At 49.0% G+C, this 20,410-nt stretch overlaps 1 protein-coding gene and 1 pseudogene across 1 annotated transcript in view; one reads left to right on the top strand and one right to left on the bottom strand.

The window, feature by feature from the left end:
• LIPG (lipase G, endothelial type) overlaps positions 1 to 2,176 on the top strand; it is a 36,015-nt gene extending 33,839 nt beyond the window's left edge. Inside the window, exon 10 of the mRNA XM_032603542.1 lies at positions 1,882 to 2,176. Coding sequence (XP_032459433.1) covers positions 1,882 to 2,014 — 133 coding nt within the window. The 3' untranslated portion in view covers positions 2,015 to 2,176. The remainder of the gene's footprint in view (positions 1 to 1,881) is intronic.
• Positions 2,080 to 11,279, bottom strand: LOC116764986 (annotated as a pseudogene).
• Positions 11,280 to 20,410: the final 9,131 nt, after the last annotated feature.

Raw genomic sequence — 20,410 nt, 5'->3', positions numbered from 1 at the left:
TCGTTAAACTTGGCTCTAACTCAGTAGATCTGGAATAGGGCCTGAGAGTCTGCATTTCTATCAAGCTCCCATGGGGTGCTAACATGGCTAGTAGGGACCACCTTTTGAGAGTCCTTAGTGACCACCACCCTACTTTCAGCAATACTAATGCACGCAGGAAGTTGGGCTGCTCTTTCTTGGAGTCCCCTTGACAAGTTGTACATCCTTTCATTAGAGCACTTAAGACATTGTGTTGTAATTATTTGTTTAGGGGCCAGCATCTCTATTACACTGAGAGCTCTCACGCAGCATGTCTTACTCACCTCTACCTCCAGATGGTCGGATAAGGTCATGAACTCTGAGAGCTCTTGCATGGTATCTCTGTTTCTGCTTGGCCATGTGGTGTAAACCAGTGCTTTTCAACCCTAACAGCAGATTAGGGGAATTTAAGAAATAATCAATGCCCAGGTACACTCCAGTGATTTGATTCAATTGAGCTGTTTGGGGGCTTATGTAGGATGATTTTAGAAGCCTTCCGGGGTCTTACAACTCAACAATAAAAAGACAAATAAACCAATTGAAAAATGCGCAAAAGATTTGGAGAGATATTTCTCCAGAGAAGACATACAAGTGGCCAATATGTACATGAAGAGATGTGCAAAATCATTAGTCATTAGGGAAAGGCAAATCAAAGCCTCGAGATACAACTTCACACCTGATAAGGTAGCTATAATAAAAAGTAAAAAAGAAAAAAAGAAAAGAAGTGTTGGTGAAGATGCGGAGAAATCAGAACACATACCCACCGCCGATGGGAATGTAAAATGGTGCGGTTGCTTTGGAAAACAGTTTGGCTGTTCCTCAGAAAGTTAAGTATGGAGTTACCATATGATCCAGCAATTTCATTCCCAGGTATGTCCCCAAGAGAACGGAAGACATATGTTCTCACAAAAACTTGTACATTAATGGACCTAACAGCATTATTCACGTTAGCCCCAAAGTGGAAATGACCCAAATGTCCATCAACGGATGAATAAATAAATAAAATGTGGCATATCCATACAATGAAATAGCATTGGCCATAAAAAGGAATGAAGTACTGATACATGCATAGATGAACTTCAAAAACATTGCGCTAAGCGAAAAAAGCTAAAGGCTGCATATTGTATGATTCCATTTACATAAAGTGTCCAGAATGGGCAAATCCATAGAGACAGAAAGTAGACTAGTGACTGCCAGGGGCTAGGGGAGGGAGGAATTGGGAGGCACGGGCTTTCTTTTCAGGGTGATGGTAATGTTTTAGGACTAGACGGTAGTGATCGTTGTACAACATTGTGAAGAATGTTCTAAGATGTTCTAAAAGCCATTGAATTGTCCACTTTAAAATGGTCAAATGATGTATTTTATGTTGTGTGAATTTCATCTCAAAAATAAAAAGTTAAAAACTTTCTGGGGATTCTGATTTGCAGCCAAGTTTGAGAACCTCGGTGTAAGGTAACCTGGAGCATGGGGTACATGCTCCAACATTTGCTATCGAGAAGAGGATGGTGTTAAACTGAAGGTCTCAGCTTTAAATGCACATTGCCATGACCTGGGGACTGTTAAAAATGCCCATGTCTGGGTCTCCACTCCCCAAATCTGATTTGATTATTCTGGAGGGGCGGCCTGGACAAGCTGCTCAGGGAATTCTAACAGGTAGCCAAAGTGGAGACTGTGAGGCACAAGTTCCTAAACATGAGAGTCACAGTGATCACCAGAGGCCTGGAGGAGGAAGGGGGCACTGGGAACTTTTTTAAAAAATTTATTTTATTGAAGTATAGTTCATTTATAATGTGTTAATTTCTGCTGTACAGCTAAGTTATTCAGTTATACATATATATACATTCTTTTTTTCTTTTTCCACAGTGCTTGGGTTTTATTTAACATCACTTCCATGACTGAGAGCCAGCTTGGAATCCACAGTCAGGATGGAGCCACGTGGGCCACAGCGCACCAGGACCCGCGTCCTCCCAGCCTGCCCTGCACACACAGCTCTTAGAGCCCTTGTAAAACAAGCTCCTATAAGCAGCTGCTTCTCACTGGCGGGTGGGTCAGGGTGGGCTCCTAATTGCTGGTCTTCTTTCATTTCAGTCTAAGCTTGTTCCAAATTCTCTCCAGGGCTACTTTTCCCATGAAGAAGGGGATGGCAAAATTACGCTTGTACCAGTCCCTTTCTATAGGTGGTTTGTCTGTATTAGGATCCAAGCAATGTCTACACACTGTATGAAGTCTCTTTTATTCTATAATATTAGTTCCTCCGTGTAGAACCCACTATCTACGCGCTAGGGGTGCAAGCTGCTTTAGGGCTGCCATGCAAGTAACTTTAATCTGTCAATTTTATTTAAAAGTGCAAAAACTAAGTTGATAGCGACTTCTACCTGTTGTAATACACGTGCTTCTGAAAATTTTTACTTAAAAATTCCTTGTAAAATCAGCCATTTCTTCTGCATTCAATGTTGCTTTTTGACCTGATTCAGCTCTCAGTTCCAGGCCTTTGGCTTTCAGTCTTGAGTCAATAAATATTTCTTTTTCCTTAAGAAAAAGAAATTCTGGTTCTCGCAGAACTGTTGGTTCCATTCTTGTGTTTCTTGTCTTAATTCTCTTAACTTTTGTTCCAATGGTGATTCATTTTCAGGGATGTAGAAGTGAACAGGTCGAAGGTTTGAATATTTATCTGGGGGTCCTATCCAATCATGGCAAGATTTTCCTGGAGGGCAGAAACTTGAGACCTGCTAGTATTGGAGGGTCTCCTGAGGAGTCGGGGGGTGGCTGTGGCTCAACGTGGGGACAAGGACACTGGCAGCAGCAGTTCTGGGAGGCACTCCTTGGCGTGAGCCCTCCCAGAGTCTGCCATTAGCCCCACCAAAGAGCCCAAGTAGGCTCCAGTGCTCTACATTCTTCTTTATATTCTTTTCCATGATGGTTTATCACAGGATATTGAATAGAGTTCCCTGTGCTATACAGTAGGACCTTGTTTATCCATTCTCCATATACTAGTTTGCATCTGGTAATCCAAACTCCCAATCCATCCGTCCTCCACCTCTTCTCCCCCTTGGCAACAGCAAGTCTCTTCTCTATGTCTGTGAGTCTGTTTCTGTTTCATAGAAAAGTTCATTTGTGTCATATTTTAGATTCCACATATAAATGATATCATATGGTATGTCTTTCTCTTCTGATTTCACTTAGTATGATCACCTCCAGGTCCATCCATGTTGCTGCAAATGGCATTATTTCATTCTTTTTTTATGGCTGAGTAGTATTCCATGTTCTTTATCCATTCGTCCATCAATGGACATTTAGGTTGTATCCATGTCTTGGCTATTGTAAATAGTGCTGCTATGAACGTAGGGGAGCCTTTGTTATTAACAAGCTCCCCGGTGATGCTGATGCAGGTGGTCTGCACCACACTTTGAGAACACTGCTTTGGGGAAGGGATCTCAACATTTAATGTGCATACAAGTCACCCAGGACCTTGTTAAAATGCAGCTTCTGGTTCAGCGTTTCTAACCAGCTCTCAGATGATGCCAGGGATACTGGTCTGCAGACCACAGTTTGAGTCACAAGGTTATAAAGCTGTGGTTCTCGGAGTGGGTTCTCTGGACCGGCATTAGCATCACCTGGGAACTCATTAGAGCTGAAGATTCTCAGGCTCTACTTCAGACGTACAGAAGCTCTGTAGCTGATCTGTTTCAACAAGACCTCGCAGTAATTCCGCTTCAGGCTGGGGTCAGAGAACCACTGCAGGGCACAGCAAGTGCTCTTACCCCCCAGAAATGCCTCGCACAAAAGCCTGGACCAGCATCCCAATAAGGGAACTGAGGGCTGTAAACTCAGAAGTGCCAGTGGCCTCAGGGGGCCACTGATTCTGAGCAAAGGAAGCCGTAGAGAAGGAGGTGTTAGAGTGGGGTGGTGGGCACCCCTGAGGACTAATGAGGTCTTCAGTCCAGGATGGTGGCAGAAGGAAAGGCCAGCACAGAACCGGGCCGTGGGGCAACAACGGTCAGGGGTGGGGGGTTACATTTGTGGCAGAAGTGAATCTGTGACCCAGGGCCTCCTGTCTTCACTGTGTCCCTTCTACAGCTCAGGCACCTGCCTTCCCAGGTCCCCAGACCCCTTGGGAAAGCTGCACAGCCACCCACTTATACGGAAGGTGTTAGGAACTTAATTTGCTACTTCTTCCTGGGTCATTTGCATTAAAAAGTGGCTTTCAGAGGAAAGCAATGTTTCTAAAGTGCAGTTTTAAGGTTTAAGGTGCCTGGCTAGGAAGCTGCCTGGTCTTCAAATCACACCTCTCAGAGACAGCCTATGGGACAGATGAATGCGGCTCTGCCTCCAGCTTTCCCCGGTGAGGGCTGGCGGGGCCCCTCCCTGGGTTCGGGCCAGGCTGCAGGAGCTGAGGAATTCCCCCTCTGCTCAGCTGCCTCCTGGAATCTCTCACTGCCCTATCCTCTGTGGGAGAGAGGCAGCAATTAGCATAACTGGAACAGATCCTCTTTGTCTACATTCCAGACTGTGGGATTCAGGCCTCCCCCAGAGACATGTTAATTACGTGGAAGGGACCCTGGGTGCCCATTGGCACCAAATCCTCGCCGCAATGTTGCTGCTGCTGGAAATGAACCAGGTGTAGGTGAAGCCACAGCCCGGGCTTGTGCATTGATTAACCTGCTTCCCAACCAGGAAACCTGCTGCTCCAGTCCTTCAAGCTCTCTATCTTCCTCCTCCAAGTTTCCCCAGTCCTCTGTGGTCAGGAAAATATGCTTACTCTTGGCATGAGTATCTTCCATCACCTCACCCATGATTGGCTTTCCTCCCCATCTGGACTGTGGTTTCTTCACAGGGGACCTTGTTTTATACTTAATTAATGAATCAACCAAACAATCAATCAATGTTTGTTAAAGAAAGCTTTTTTGCCAAGCACCGTGCAAAGATCAGTAAGGCATCTAACATCTGCAACGAGGCCTGTACAACTTAGTTAGGGGTGCAGGGGTACATAGCCAAGTGATCAGTTACATGCCAATGGTGAATAGAGGATGCTCTGGGAAGATTGAAGGGGGTTACAGAAATGTGTCTGGGAAGGAGTGAAAGGAGGAGCAATGGAGGGCTTCCTGGAAGAGGTGACATTTGAACAAGATTAAGGATGAGTAGGGTTTACCACATGGGGTTTACAGACAGAGGAAAAAGCATGTACAAAGTCACCTGGTGGGACAGAGTTTTGGGCTTTTCTGGGGTCACAGGCTTCAGAGGCGAACTGGAGAGGCAGGTGGCTGGGTCCTAGAAGGTTTTACCTTCCAAGCCAAAGAGTTTGGAGGTTGACTTGAGGGCACTGTGCAACCAGTGAAGGATTTGAATAAGGGGGTAGTGTGGTCAGAGTTTTAGAAAGAGAGGGCCACAGTGTGGAGGGCAGACTGGGGGGGATGGCCTGGAAGGGGGGACTAGGGAGGCATAGGAGGGTGGGATCAGGGAGACTGAGAAAGGAGGAGGCAGGGGCCGAGAGAACAGGTACCACAGGGGTTTATGAGATGAAGATGGGCGTGTTGGATTATCAATCATGAGGTTACTGGTGATTTAAGAGCAGTTTCAGTGGAGCGGGGAATAAGTGGAAGATACTTTCCAAAAGCTTTGCTTGGAAGGGTGGGAGATGATAAGATGAAGTGAAAGGGGAGCAGGGGTAGGGAAGACTTCCTTTTAAGACAGATTTTGTATGTACCTCTATCGTCTCACTTTCCCAGTTTCACTGAAATTATCTGTGCGGGTGAATGCCTGCCTCTCTGACCACCCCAGCATCCCACGCATCCCAGTCTGGGTTAGGGGCTGCTCCTCTCTCAGAGCCCCAGCCCTATGAAGAGCTCTGGCAAAGCACACAGGTGGTGAACTGGGTTGTCAGTTTCTTACATGTCTTCCTCTTTTTTTTTTTTAAATAAATTTATTTTATTTATTTTTGGCTGCATTGGGTCTTTTTTGCTGCGCCCAGGTTTTCTCTAGTTGCAGCGAGCGGGGGCTACTCTTTGTTGTGGTGTGCAGGCTTCTCATTGCAGTGGCTTCTCCTGTTGCGGAGCACAGGCTCTAGGCACGCGGGCTTCAGTAGTTGTGGCATACAGGCTCAGTAGTTGTGGCCCGCGGGCTCTAGAGCACAGGCGCAGTAGTTGTGGCTCACGGGCTTAGTTGCTCCACAGCATGTGGGATCTTCCTGGACCAGGGCTCGAACCTGTGTCCCGTGCATTGGCAGGTGGATTCTTAACCACTGCACCACCAGGGAAGTACCGTGTCCTTCTCTTGACCGTGAGGAGCACAAGAACTGAGCCCATGTAGCTAGGGGTTCCCAGAACCTATCCCGGTACCTGGCACAAAGGAGGTGCTCAAAAAATGTGCCTTGAACCAGCTTGTGTGAATGAGATGGCTGATGAGGGCTCCTGCTTCCAGCCACTGCCTGGAGACCCAAGGGAGTGAACTGTGATTGTCCTTGTGTTGGAGCCACAAAGCATCTGGTGACTCTTGTGTGATCAAGAAAAATGGTGAAGAGCTGAGGGCTTTGAGGTTGCCCTGCTTGTCAACCTGGAGCCAATGCCTTGGGAATAAATGTCTAAGTGCAAGTTCAAGCATGTCCATATTAGGTATGTGGACCCAGAGTGGCTCACCTGTGTTCCTGGAACTGTTGTCTGTGGGTGCCAAGGGTGTGCTAAGTCTTATCCCTACTAGGTCACACAGTCTTCAAAGGAAGCAGAGTCATCAGTGATGATTTTGTAAACAGGGGCTGTAAGTGAAAGCTCTGACTACTCACAGATGATGTTCCCTCCTCACTGATCCTGGAATTCTCTTGATCTCTGAGGGTGTGAGTTGTACCTTACCTGTACGGCAGGTAAGTTGTACCTGACGTAACCTCACTCTCCTCATCTGGAAAGTCAAGGCGTCATTCCAGCTCCAGTCAGCTTGGATTCTGCTTAATTTTTAGATCCTTTCTTGAGATTAGGTTTTGATAGGAAGAGCCTGGAAGGATGTTATGCACCTGAGAGGGAAGAAGGGCTTCTGTGGAGGGTGAGGGACTGAGAAATGGGAGGTTACGGCTCTGGGAAACACTTGTCCACTTCCCTACCCTCACGTCACTTCCCACACAATTGAGGAGTCAGGATGACCACAGCCGTGAGACAGCCTAACAATCAAAGCACGTTCTTGGTGATGGCAAGTTCACGTGAAGTCATATACATGGGCTCCAATGGGAAGTGGAAATTTGGACCAGATCTGTTCAGACCTGCCCTGAAAGTAACCCAAAGGCCCATGAGGTGGTCTCAGAACTCCTGGGACCGTTCTCTGTGGGATCTGCTCACTGGATCTGCTCTGGCCTGGACAGCCTCTAATTCTGTCCTGTGCTGTAACCAACCTCTCAAGGTAATCCAGGGCCAGATCAGACCCAGCCCATCTGGAGGAAAGGCAATCTCGCTGTTCTACAGAGAAAGCACTGAAGGAACCTCTGTCTGCCCTTGATGCCATGAAGACGCTACCCCACGAAGGCCTGGTTTGGAGTCTCGGTGGATAGAGCAGAGATTCTGCGAGAGCTTTCTTCACCCTCTGGTTCTGATCAGGCAGTGAGAGCGTATGCTGTGACTCGGTCAGAGCTCGCTGTAAGGAGTGGTTATCACATCTCAAATTGAGGAGACCATCCCTGATGCTTTGTTGCCAATTGGGCTTGAGAGGATGAAGAAGTTACAGGATCTTCAGAGTCTGTTTGTAACTTTCAATGCAATAATCACTCTCTAAAAAAGGGGAGGTAGTGCGTTTTCACAGGAAAAGAACGTGAACTAGGAGTCAGAAGACCTGAGGGATTCTGCCACTTAAAAGCCAAGAACCCTTCACAACCTGGGTGTCAGTTTTCAGGTCTCTAAAATGGGAATAAGAGTACCTGTCTTAGGCCCTCACGGGCTAGTCTTGAGGATCAAGTGAGCTAAAAATGTGAAAGAGCCCTTGCGGTAAGGGATGGTACTTTTGATTACAAATCAGCTGGACTTTCCCTCCTCCAGGTATTTGCTAAATCAGAACACGTGGGCCCACAGGGTGTGGTCCACACGGGTATATGTGGGTGTGGGGCTCTTTCAGCCCAGTTTGGGGCCCTCCAGCTGGTAGCGCAGTCTGCTGCCTTGTGTCTCTTGCTCATTTTGTCCTACAGAAGAGCCAGCGAGGGCTTCAAAGCAGGAAATGTTTTCACAGTTTCTGCCACGAGAAAACCAAGCTTTCCCAGGCTGTACTTCGAGCCCCGCCTTGCTGGAGAAGATCGGAGACTGGTCTTTATCTCTGTGACAGTTAGACCCTTTATAGTCAGTCAGGCATTTTATTGTTTCCCCAGTGATGACATGGTTGGAATTCAGCCCATGTCTTTGTAGTACTTGCTGGTGTCAGATTCATAAGGGGGAAGGAGAAGGAATCTTGTGCTGGACAATGAAAGCTGTGAGCCTGGGACTTTACAAACTCCCAGCAATTCTCTTTTGGTTGGGAGGCAGCTGTGCTAGGAAGGGTCGAAGATCTGGAATTCTTTCTGATCTGGCTCCTGGGAGTGGGGCAGGGGGCTTGTAAGTCTCTGGGCATCATCTTGTTAAAACTCTCTTATATGAAGCAGGCCAGTGCCAGAAGAGGGGCTTGTCTGGGGACCATCTCTGAGTGGTGGCTGAGCCAAAATGTCGGCATCAGGACTGTGGAATTTAGCCAGAAACAGATCAATTTCATGCAGAGAGCAACTTTGAATAGGGAAGCAAGGATCAATAACTTAGGATTCCGACTCTTCAGGAACCTACAGGAAAGGATATTGAATATAGCCACATACGGTTATGACCCGGGGAGACTGTGGTGACCACTACTAGGGAGGTACCAACACTGTGTGAAGGGGGATTTAGAGTTTTGCTATAGTCTTAATGTGTGTCCCCCCAAATTCCTATGTTGAAGCCTAATCCTCAATGTGATGGTATTAGTAGATGGGGTCTTTGGGAAGTGGCCCCTAATGTCATGAGGGTGGAGCCCTCATGAACGAGATTAGTGCCCTTATAAAAGAGATCTCAGAGAGCTCCCCAGCCCCTTCTACTATGCGAGGTACAATGAGAAAACCAGAAAAGGGCCCTCACCCGACCATGCTGTGATTTGGACGTCCAGCCTTCAGAACCTTGAGAAATAAATGTCTGTCGTTTATAAGCTATCCAGTCTCTGGCACTGCATTATAATAGTCCAGATGGACTAAGACAGGTATTGTCGGGAGAGTCCCAGGAATCTGATGGTTGGTGGGTAGCTGCACAACCACGCCCATGGCCATGTGTCTCCACAGAGCCTCACATTTTGGCCACCATGAGCTGGTAGCCTGAGAGCATCATTTCATCAGTCTGGGTTTGAAGTCAGTCTCTTCTGAGGCAAACAAGTAGCTATTTCATAGGCCATATCAGATGCGTACCCAGGGATGACTACCTGCCCTGGAAGACAGTTGCCCAGGGACTCTAAGCCTGTCACCCTACGATGCCTCCTCTGACTTGAACTAGCCTGTGTCCCAAAGATGAGGGCCCTCCTATTTAGAAAAAGAAAAGAAAAATAGAAACCATCAGAAGCAGCCTCTTCCCCTTCCTGGTCACCAAACTTTCCTTTATTTGTTTGCACCCTTTGATCCTTCTCTGGGTCACAGTGGAAGTTGTGTCTGTGATCTCCTCTTGTCCACCTCCTACACCAGCACCCCCAATTTCACAACGTACTGATCTCCTTAAACGTCTCCTCTCTCCCAGGTCTTTATCCCTTCTCCCTGGGCTAGTCTGCCTTCCACCTGCATTTAACACAATCAAGTCTCATTCATTCAAAAAAATAAAAGCTTCCCTCCTGTCTTCACATGCCCTGCCACTCTGTTTCTCACACCGTCTGGAAGGTGTTTTCTATACTTGCCCTCACCACCACTATCCCCCCTGTGTTCACACCTGAACTCACTGCTCTCTGGCTTGTCCATCTACCACTGGGCCAAGACTGCTCTCAGTGTGGTACCAAAGGCCCGTCTGTAGAGCCAGTGTGAATTTTCTCGGCAGATTTGATTCTTTTGACCTCTTTTTTCCTAACAAGAGAAAACCCCCCACTCTTTCCTTAAATCCCTTGACACCACACACATTCCTGCTTTTCCTGGGTCTCCAGTTTCTCCTGCTCTGTCTCCTCTCACCAGTTTCTGTTCTTGTGTCCTGAGCTTTCTTCTCTTTCTCTCTTTTTACACTCACCCTCACCTATTTCATCCAGTTATACAAGACAAAATCCACCACCTGTCTCAGATTCCGGCCTAGGCAGATTTCCTGAGCTCTGCTTTGATGTCTCTGGACACCCACAGTGAGTATGTGAGCTGTCTCCCTCCCTGTGCTTCAGTGAGCAACATGGTTAGTAACTCTGTTAGTCAGAAACCTGGCTTTGTGAGTAAGGTGTGGGGTGAATGGTGAGTACATGAACATTTCCCTTGAGCCCACAGTTTCTCCCACCACCCCAGGAAAGTAGGTTCTGGAAGGAGAGAGAGAAGGTGGGGAAGAAGAGGAAGAAGGAGACGGAGGGAGAGAGAGAGAGAGAGGCATGAGATAGCGTATGATCTCTTTTCTAAGGCTGAGCATCTGTGACATGTTTTATCCATGTTTACAGCACGTTAATGGTGAAAAGTTGTCAATGCAGGATTCTGGCAGATTCCTCATCAGAGGACACTTTAGAGAATGCCCTTGAGGATGAACCCAAATAAGAAAATAGTCCTGATCTTTTCTTGAGCTTAGGTCTGGGTCAGGCACCTCAGCAGAGCATTGATCCAAAAGCTGAAGTCCCCAGACAAGAAGCAGTGACTAGGAGAGGGCCGGGGGGGCGGGGGCGGGGAGGGAGGAAAGGCTGGACGTGCAGACGGTGCCACCATCCTGACATTACAACCAGAGAGGGGCTGCTGAGCACTCGTGAAGGAGCCTGGAGTCACTGGAGGGAAGAAGGGATACCCACCATCTCCCAGGGACTCAGCTTCAGGCAAACAGACCCTGGAGGCCTGGGAAGGTGGGGGGCCCATTATGGGAGGAGGAGACCGCAGGGAGACTCCAAAGATGATACGAGCCAGCCCTCTTCACCTCCAGTGGGGAGACCAGAGGCCAAGGGTGTGCCTGAGCCTTCAATGGGGCTCGACCATCCAGCTTTTGGTGGAGAGGTTCTCGTACCTCCTCACAGGCTCTGAGCAAAAAGCCCAGCATCTCCTTGCTGTTCTTGGTTTTGAACAGCCTGGATAGCTCCTTGGAAGACTGGCTCATGATCTCTACTCTTCTGGTTCATTCTTTTTTATTTTTTAATTTTTATTTATTTTTGGCTGTGTTGGGTCTTCATTGCTGTGTGCAGGCTTTCTCTAGTTGCAGCGAGCGGGGGCTACTCTTCGTTGTGGTGTGGGACCTTCTCATTGTGGTGGCTTCTCTTATTGCAGAGCACAGGCTCTAGGCACGCGGGCTTCAGTAGTTGTGGCGCGTGGGCTCAGTAGTTGTGGCTCATGGGCTCTAGAGTGCAGGCTCAGTAGTTGTGGCGCACGGGCTTAGCTGCTCCACAGCATGTGGGATTTTCCCGGACCAGGGCTCAAACCTGTGTCCCCTGCATTAGCAGGCGGATTCTTAACCACTGTGTCACCAGGGAAATCCCTTCTAGTTCATTCTGTCTCATTCTGCTTTTCCCTTGACATTCTTCTAACTGCGTAATTCTTCTACTCCAGTTCTAATCTGTATCGGGCCTCCGAAGCTCTCAAGAGACAGATATCTGTCATAAGGTTTGGCTTTAAGGAGGTTTTCTTTGGGAATTCCCTGGCGGTCCAGTTGTTAGGACTCTGTGCTTCCACTGCGGGGGACACAGGTTCGATTCCTGGTCAGAGAACTAAGATCCCACAAGACGTGTGGTACGGCAAAAAAAAAAAAAAAAAAAAGAAGAAGGTTTTCTTCAACATTTTTCTCTTTTACAATATTCCTGTAACAGCAGCACTCTTGTAAGAACTCTTTCATCGTGTCGCTCCCCACACCCAAAGTGTTTGGAAGCTTCTCCAATCTGGTGGACCCATTCTAAACTTCACACTCAGGTGTCTGACACTCTCCACGGTCACCTTCCCCCATTTCCACCTTGTCTGCGGCCCATAATTACCCTGCTCCAGCTGCTCACCTTCCCACCTTCTTCAGTGTGTGTGTCACACACACACAATCACTCATACTCATGCTCTTCTTGTCTGGAATGTTTTCCTTGGGATCTCGTCCCGACTTTTCCACCGTCAGGCTGTACTGCCTGGACCAGGTCCTGTCCCCTCTCAGAACCTCAGTTTCCCCGTCCGTAAAACCTAGGGGTTGGACTAGGTGAGGTTCACTGGGGCCCCTTTCAGTGTTGAGGTTCTTTAACTTGGTGACGAGTTGGAAAGTCACTGGAGGACAGGGACTCTGTTCCATATACACCTTTGTGTTCCTGACAGAAGCCACATAGAAACTGCAGTCTAGGTCAGTGTTGATTTTGTTATTGTAACAGTCTGGCCCATCGTAGGGATTAAAGATCTCCCTGCTGGGGTGGTTGTGGGCGTGTGTGGGTGTTTTTGTCTCTTGGACTGTGCATTTGTCAATAGGATGTGCGTATATAAAGAGGGATTTATTTTAAGGAGTTGGCTCATGTGATCGCAGAGACGGGGGAGTCCAAAATCTGCAGGGCAGGCCAGGAGGCTGGCAACCCAAGGAAGAGTTCAAGTTCAAAGGCAGTCTGCCAGTAGAATTCCTTCCACTGCCTTAGACTTTGTTTCTGTAATCCCCAATTTCACAACCTTTCCCACAAATTTCCATCAGCTATCAGGCCTGATTGTGTGGGTGAGAGTGAGTGCTTCTGTGGTATTGCCTCCCGGGCCAGAATGTAACTCATTCATTTCAGGAATTTTCGTTTCTCTGCTTAAAAACCTCCCTGTGTGTGACTCAGACCCAGGAAAACTCATTAGTGAGTGAGACGTCATTGGTAAATTGCAAGGGTTCAGCACCAGCCACGTGGAATCAACACTCTTTTTTCTGTGACCTTATATACACCTTAGGTCGAAAAAAAAGTAGAAAAAAAAAAGATAAGAAACTGTCTTTTCTTCTCAGGCATTTTGCCCAGGGTATGGGTCTAACCTTGATTTTCCAAATCACTTTGCAGCCTGTTGTTCAGGGAAACAGAAGCTCCAAAGAAAATAGGATAATGGTTTAGTGACCCTGGGCTCATCTTGAACAAGCCAGTGGGTGATGGGTTTCCACATTACCTTTGGCCGGTAAGGTTGGTTGGCAAACATGTTAAACAGGGATAAGAATAGCATTCAAGTCCATCATCAAATAGCCGTAATAGCTGATTTTGTGAAAACAAACAACAAAGTGCTACAAAAGAGGTCCTATAGGATAACGGAAATCAACGCATCCCAGGTGATCACCTGCAGTGGCTGAGTGTGCCATCAGGATACTCAGGCTGCAAGGTGCTTCTCTGGGAGTAGATCTGGCCTTCCCATTCCATGTGCTGGCTCCGGGGTCTGTCTTTGGAGGTCTGCCTGTGGCCTTGAACAAGGGTAGCATCAATTTTCAAGGAACCCACATGGATCCGGCAACTCTAAACTCAGGAAGGGGAATGTGGCATGAGAATCCCAGGGGAGCTTGTTGAACACACGCATACCCCAGTTTCCCCACCCCACGTGGCTCTGACTTGGTGGGACTGCAGTGGGACCCCAAGAATCTGCACGTTTGCTGAGCTGGCCAGGTGATTCTGCCATCCATCCAGGTATGGGAACCACAGTCCTAACCAGTGTGGAGTGACTGGGGATGGAGCCCTGGCTTCCAGATTGGCCCCTTTTCTCTCTCCTCTGTTTCTGGGCCTCAGCAGTACACCATGTGTGTGGGCGTGCTCTCAAGAACATGCGGTTATCAGACGCCCTAGGTGTTTGACCCACCCTCCCCACAATGAAAGACATCCTCACACACCCCTGCCTCCCCAGTTCTGAGGATTTATTAAATTCTATGTCTCTGGCTAGAGTGGGAGAGAAAGATCCCCTGCACGCACACCTGGGCGTATGAAATCTTCTTCTTTTTTGCCTGCCCATCCTCCCGTGGTCCTGGGGGACATTGTGGAGCAGAAGGAGGAAATACGTCCCAGGGGTGGGGCGTTCTCTGACCTCGATGCCTGCCCTCTGACTAACAGTTTTGATGTCAGTAGGTACCCATAAAATGGGCTGTGTAAAATTCCTCTTGAAAGAAAGGGGTCGAGTTAGCTGAGAGGTGCGTCAGCAAGTTCCAGTCCATGGCAACTGTCTTCTCCTTCGAGTCTGTTCCTTTCCCTGGGAAAGGCATGAGTAATAAAAGGAATGGAATTGGCAAACTCTGCTCACTGTCATCGGTGATGGGACTGCATACACTGGCGAGCAAGAGGCCTGAGGCCAGAGGGGAAGGGCCTGGGGGAGGGCACTGCTAGGAAACCTCATGTGGGCATTTCTGCTCCTTGGGGAGCCCCAGAATGACTCCTCGACACCCAGGCTCACCCCACCACACTCGGTCCACTTGCCTGTAGGTCAGATGCTGCCACCTCCCCTTCACTCATGTTCTTGTCTCTGAGCCTCTCCTCTGCCCAGAAGACAAGCACCCTATGTCTTTCTGTCAGAGGGTCTCTCTGCCCTAACCACAGCGAAGGACACAGGAGCACGATGGCACCCAGGGGCCACACAGAGGCTGTTCCATGCTTGGCCTCCGGCTCCTGACTTACTTCTAAGACAATAGGTGGAAGCCCCATGGACAGAGCTCATCAATGACCCCCTACCCCAACCCTTGGGCCCTCTGTGTACAAAGACGTGACAGCTCACACTTCACCTGTCTTTCTAGATCTTCTTTCTTGCCTGTCTGGTCTTCGCCTGGCTTTTTTTGTTTTGTTTTGTTTTGCGGTACGCGGGCCTCTCACTGTTGCGACCTCTCCCGTTGCGGAGCACAGGCTCCGGATGCGCAGGCTCAGCGGCCATGGCTCACGGGCCCAGCCGCTCCGCAGCATGTGGGATCCTCCCGGACCGGGGCACAAACCCGCGTCCCCTGCATCGGCAGGCGGACTCTCAACCACTGCGCCACTAGGGAAGCCCCTCCTGGCTTTTTGAGCCTCCTCTATGCCTCCCCTTCGGATGGATAGTGCATGTGTGGGAGCTGCCTTGCATTCCCAAGGTGTTTCCTCTCAGATGAACCCCCTGAGTTAACTATCCATCCACCACCCCACCCCCCATCTTGTCCCTTGTCCTCGCCCCATCTTTGGCTCTTTCTTACCTGGGTGGGGGAGCAGACATGGACAGGTGGAGTCAGGCTGGGGAAGAGGGAGTAGGGGCACTCTTTCATGCCTCCCTTGGACACCCAGCCTCCCCGTTGCCTCCATTCAACAGCCCTATTTTCTGCATCCTTCACATGCTCTCTGATTAGGACAGCCTAGACTGGTTGCTTTCTGCACCCGGCCATTCTTAGCCCTTACATACTGTGTGCATTAACGGAAACAAAGCTTCGTGTGGGCACATTCGAGCATCCCAGTTAGATCAAAGAGACATCTTTGATATCTGCTCCCAGCAGCCACTAGTGCCCTGCACGCTGGTGGAAATCCAACTGTTCTGGCAACTGACTCCTCCTGGTGAAACATTCCTGGTTTCCCTGTGCTCTGGGAGGCATGGGAAGCAAAGTTTCCACCAGCAGCTTCGTTGTGACGACAGCCAATGGAAAGAAGGGCTCTCTTGTTGGGAAGAATTCTAGGCGTGTAAAGAAAACAGAGCTCTGAATAAAGCAACGCCTATATTCATTCATTTGTCCTTTCACATTCACTGATTCCCAGTAGACCTACTAAGTGCCAATTCTAGGTAATGCATAGTCCCTGGGAGCCTACCATCTTGTTGGGGAGATAACACTTGAAACAATGAGACAACATGGCAAATCAGCATGTGACTAAATGCCCCAGATATTTGGTTTGAGTCATGAATTGAGGAGGTCAGAGAAAAAGCATGGTAGGATTGCAGGGGAGTGAGTAGGCACTCTACGGGGGAGAGTGGTCCCCCAGGCCATGGAAGGAAGGGCAGAGTTTAGACATGTAGAAGAGAATGTGGAAGACCTTCTCGGCAGAAGAAATGAGCAAAAACGTGGTGTTTTGCAGCAAGCAGGGGTGTTCTGGGGCAGTGGAAGGAGCTGGAGAGAATGGATGCTGGATCCATGCTGCTTCCGTGGACATAGCAGGCGTGTGGGCCCACACTGGCCATTCCAGGCCTCGTCTGGGAATCGCTTTGGTAACCAAGAGTGCATAACAGAAGTTTGCCGGGGCTGCCTTCACCTCTCCCAGGCCCTACCAGCAGGCACAGCCAGGACCAGAGACCTCATCCAGACCATTCTTGTCTCGCTCCAGGAGCAGAGGTAGCAAAGTGGCTGGAAAGGCAAAACTCTCTGATTTCCAAGGCCTTCCGATCCAGCCAGGGCCGAGCAGGTGGAGGGCAGCCAGGGAAGCAGCAGCTGGTGGCAGCCTGCCTTACTGCCATAGATAGCAGGCAGCTACTCAAGGGAACAATTGGGCAGAAAGGGCGGTGGTGGGTCAGGGAACACGGGCCAGTGGAATTCTGAACAAGGTCAAAGTCCGGTTTGGTACAGTGCTTGATTACCAATTTAAATCTCGTCTTTCCTCCCAGGGCGGCTGCCACCCCTGCAGAAGAGGCCAGGGCTGCCACAAGGGAAATTTGCATTGAAAGATTCCAAGCCCCGGGCACCCTGGCAGAGCTGCAGCCTGGCCTGCACGTTCATCCCAACACCCGGAGGTGACATGCTGAGCACGCTCTGATTTTGCCCATGTCTGGATGCCCACTCGCTTGGGTGGGGGAAGAAAGACCCCAAACTCTTCTCACTCCTTCCAGTCTGGGAGAGGGTCCTGGAGTGTGCAGAATGGAAGCGGTGGGGTCTGGAAGCCGGTGATCATATGTTTTTCTTAACTGGGGCTGGAAGGAAGTCCTAAGGGAATGGCAGTCAATGGGTAGCAGGGATATTAAAGGGGCTGAACTGGAATAAGGCTGGGGGTGGGGGCGGGGGAGACGTGGAACGGGGCTGATGGAATGAGACAAGAATCTGGGTCACAGTGAGCGTCAGCAGGTGGGTTCTACAGCAGTGGTGGACTGATTTATTCTGGGCACACGATTCAATCTGAAAGAAGGCTCCTCTTCATACCTCTCTCCTTGGGGCAGTTGGTTCTCAATCTTTTTCTTCATCTGGGGAGCTTTAGGAAATATTAATACATGATTACTAATGCCCCAGAGATTCTGCTGTAGCAAATCCGTAGCTTCTCTCCTTCCCCATCAATTCCATCACCTCTGCCTCCATCCCCACCACCCTAAAGGAAAGGGATAGAAAAGCCCTCTTCACTTCCATATGCTAAAACCCCATGGGGTTGATCTTTCTGTGACCCCTTTACCATCAAATCAGCACACACTTATTGCATCCCTTGGTGTTGGTGAAAACTTAGGCACACAGCTTAAAGTTGAGGGTTGGTGCTTGCTTTCAGCTGGACACAACTGTCCGTGAGAAGAGGGAGGACATGCTGCAATGGGTTTGTGACGTCAGGGTTCGTGGAGACAATGATCTTCTCACAAGGAGATTTGCTTGTCGGCATCCTCAAAGGCAAAGCCTGTCCAAATCCTTTGGCTGCGTGTTGGGCTGTGACTTTAGATGTAGGTTACCCAACACCCTGTGCCCGGGAGCCTCACGTGCGCGCGCGCGCACACACACACACACACACACACACACACACACACACACACACCCCTACCTGCCGGAGGAGGTGAAGGTACATTCTGTGTATCCTGCATCCAAGTTGATGGCCCAGCAGGCTTGGCTGGCCCAGACCACATCTGAGCACTCCTGGGACTCAGGGGCACCCTGAGGTTTTGCTGTAAGCCTCAGGGCTTCCTCCCCCTCCCCTTTCAGCTGGCAATGGGGGGCAGAGGCTGATGTGACAGGGACTCCCTGCTCTCTGAGTGGGAGGAACAAGGAAGGCTAGAGCTCAGCTCTTCCAGAGCACGTGGGCCCTCCAGGCCTCCGGGTCAGGCTGGAGAGGCTGAGGGCTCCCGTGGGCTCTGGTGAGTGTCTGGGGCTGGCAGGCGCCCCGGGAGAGAAGTAACTCGGGGATGGGCACTAGCTAAGTGGGCCATAGATGATCTTTGCTGGGCACATTCCTGCTCGGCCCCCTCTACCACTCACTTTGGAGGTGGCAGGAACTTGGTGGGCACAGTAGGACCTCACAGCAGATCAGAAATCCTCACTAACTCTGGGTTCCCACAGTCCAAAGTCTAGAGTGCAGAACACTCTGTCATCTGCGCCCAGCTGTCCTGTCCAGCCTCATCTGCCTCTTTGCCCTCACTTGGATCTTCTGCCCACTCTCTGCCCACCTCCCCTACCTCCCGCCCCTGCCCCCAGCTCACCTGGGTGTTCCACAGGCCATCAGTCCCAGGTGCCGATCTTGCCACAGGTGTACCCGCTTCCTCCTCAGACACCTATCACATCCTACCAGCCCACCCAGGTCCAGCTCTGCGAGACCTTCCTCAGCCGGAGGTGATTTCTATGCATTTCCCAGGGATGATGCACTGTGCCATTCATCTCTGCATCCCTAACACTTAGCCCGGTATGAGGATTAAACACAGTAAGATTTAGCTGAGGAAACAAGTGCACGGACCATCTATGTCAGGAATCGGGCACTCCACCTTCTGAGTGTTTTTCTTCGTGGACGCACATTATCAAGCTAACTTATGAGCTCACAGAAAGCGCTGACCCTGCATTTCTCACCTTTCCATACCTCACAGCATACAGCCCGGAACCTTGTACGTGGAGGTGTTCAGTGACAGATGTGTTTTGATAATGAGGAGGACAGACACTAAAAGTGGGTTCTTTCCACTCTCTAATTGGGACCATATACTCCAGCCAAGCCCGTTTCTTCACTGTCTGTCGCCCACTCCCTGCTTACCTGGGCTGTCACACCTGTGCTCACCCCAACCCCTACCTGTCATTCTCAAGGTGAGATTGAACCCCACCTCATCCATAATACCTACCTCTAAATCTCATATAACCTGGGAAGACTCTCAGTTCGCCAACTCACGTATGCAGGTAATAGCATAGTTCTTTACTTTCTGCAAAACTGTTTGTGACGGTGAATTATATGTGTCAACTTGACTGGGCTAAGGGACGCTCAGAGAGCTGGTAAAATATTATTTCTGGGTGTGTCTGAGGTGGTGCTGGAAGAGATTAGCATTTGAATCAATAGGTCAAGTAAAGATGACGCCCCTTGCCAATTTGGGTGGCACCACCGAATCCACTGAGGGCTTGAATAGAACGGAAAGGGGGAGGAAACATGAGTTCACTCTGTCTGCTTGAATAGACACTCCTGGTTCTCTGGGCTTCATATCTGAACTCAATTGCACCAGCTTTCTCATTTCTCCAGCTTACAGACAGCAAATCCCGGGACTTCTTGGCCTCCACAATTGTGTGAGCCAATTCCTATAATAAATCTTTATCTACTTATCTATCTATCTATCTATCATCTGTCTCCTACTGGTTATGTTTTTCTGGGGAACCCTGACCAAACACAACTTAATGTTGACTTCACATCCCCGTCCTACTGGGATGTCAGGAAATTCAACTGAAATCTTTCTCTGGTCACTACCTGATCTGCCACTGGATTGGGTAAAGTGTCTAGTCCCCCTTGCCGTGGGTCCATATTGATCACAGGAGAGAAGCCCCTACCCCAGGTGTGGTCTCTGCAGGTTTTTCATCTTGCTAATCACCTTTGGGTCATGGGCTTCTATGGTGATCCCAGAGCCCAGGATACCCCAAACCACTATTCCTTCTTAGGGTCTCTCATTATGTGGTGCCTTTAGTGAGCAGGTTGCAAGTTCCAATTGATCTTATGACCCATAGACCACACCCCACCCCTGGTTTTAGTCTAAGAAATATCCCTTTCTATTCTCTTCAATTGATCTGTATATTTTCCCTGTCTCCAATACCACGTATGTGTATTTTTAATTTTAATAAACATTTTTATAGTATATTGCTAGATTGTTGTCCAGTCTGCCCAGTTTATTTTTTCAACAACAGTGTGCGAGAGTGTCCTTTTTCTGCGTCTTTACTAGCAAAGAATATTATCATACTTTATTTTTTGCCAATCTCCTGGGTTAGGAGTGATTTCTCGGTGTTACTTCAATTTTAATTATTTTCTCTTGATTAGTTTTCTTTATTATATGGGGGAAGTGGGAGGTGGAAGAAAAGGGCAGAGGGGAAATGAGCTAACATAATCCTGCTATGATTCAGAATTTCAGCTAGGTAATTCTTTTTCGATGTTAAAAAATTAATATACAATGTACCCTTTTAGCCATTTTAAGTGT

Source organism: Phocoena sinus, chromosome 14, assembly GCF_008692025.1.
Source record: "Phocoena sinus isolate mPhoSin1 chromosome 14, mPhoSin1.pri, whole genome shotgun sequence".
NCBI lineage: Eukaryota > Metazoa > Chordata > Mammalia > Artiodactyla > Phocoenidae > Phocoena > Phocoena sinus.
Note: the sequence above shows the minus strand (reverse complement) of the source record. Positions and strands in the feature narration are given on the sequence as shown.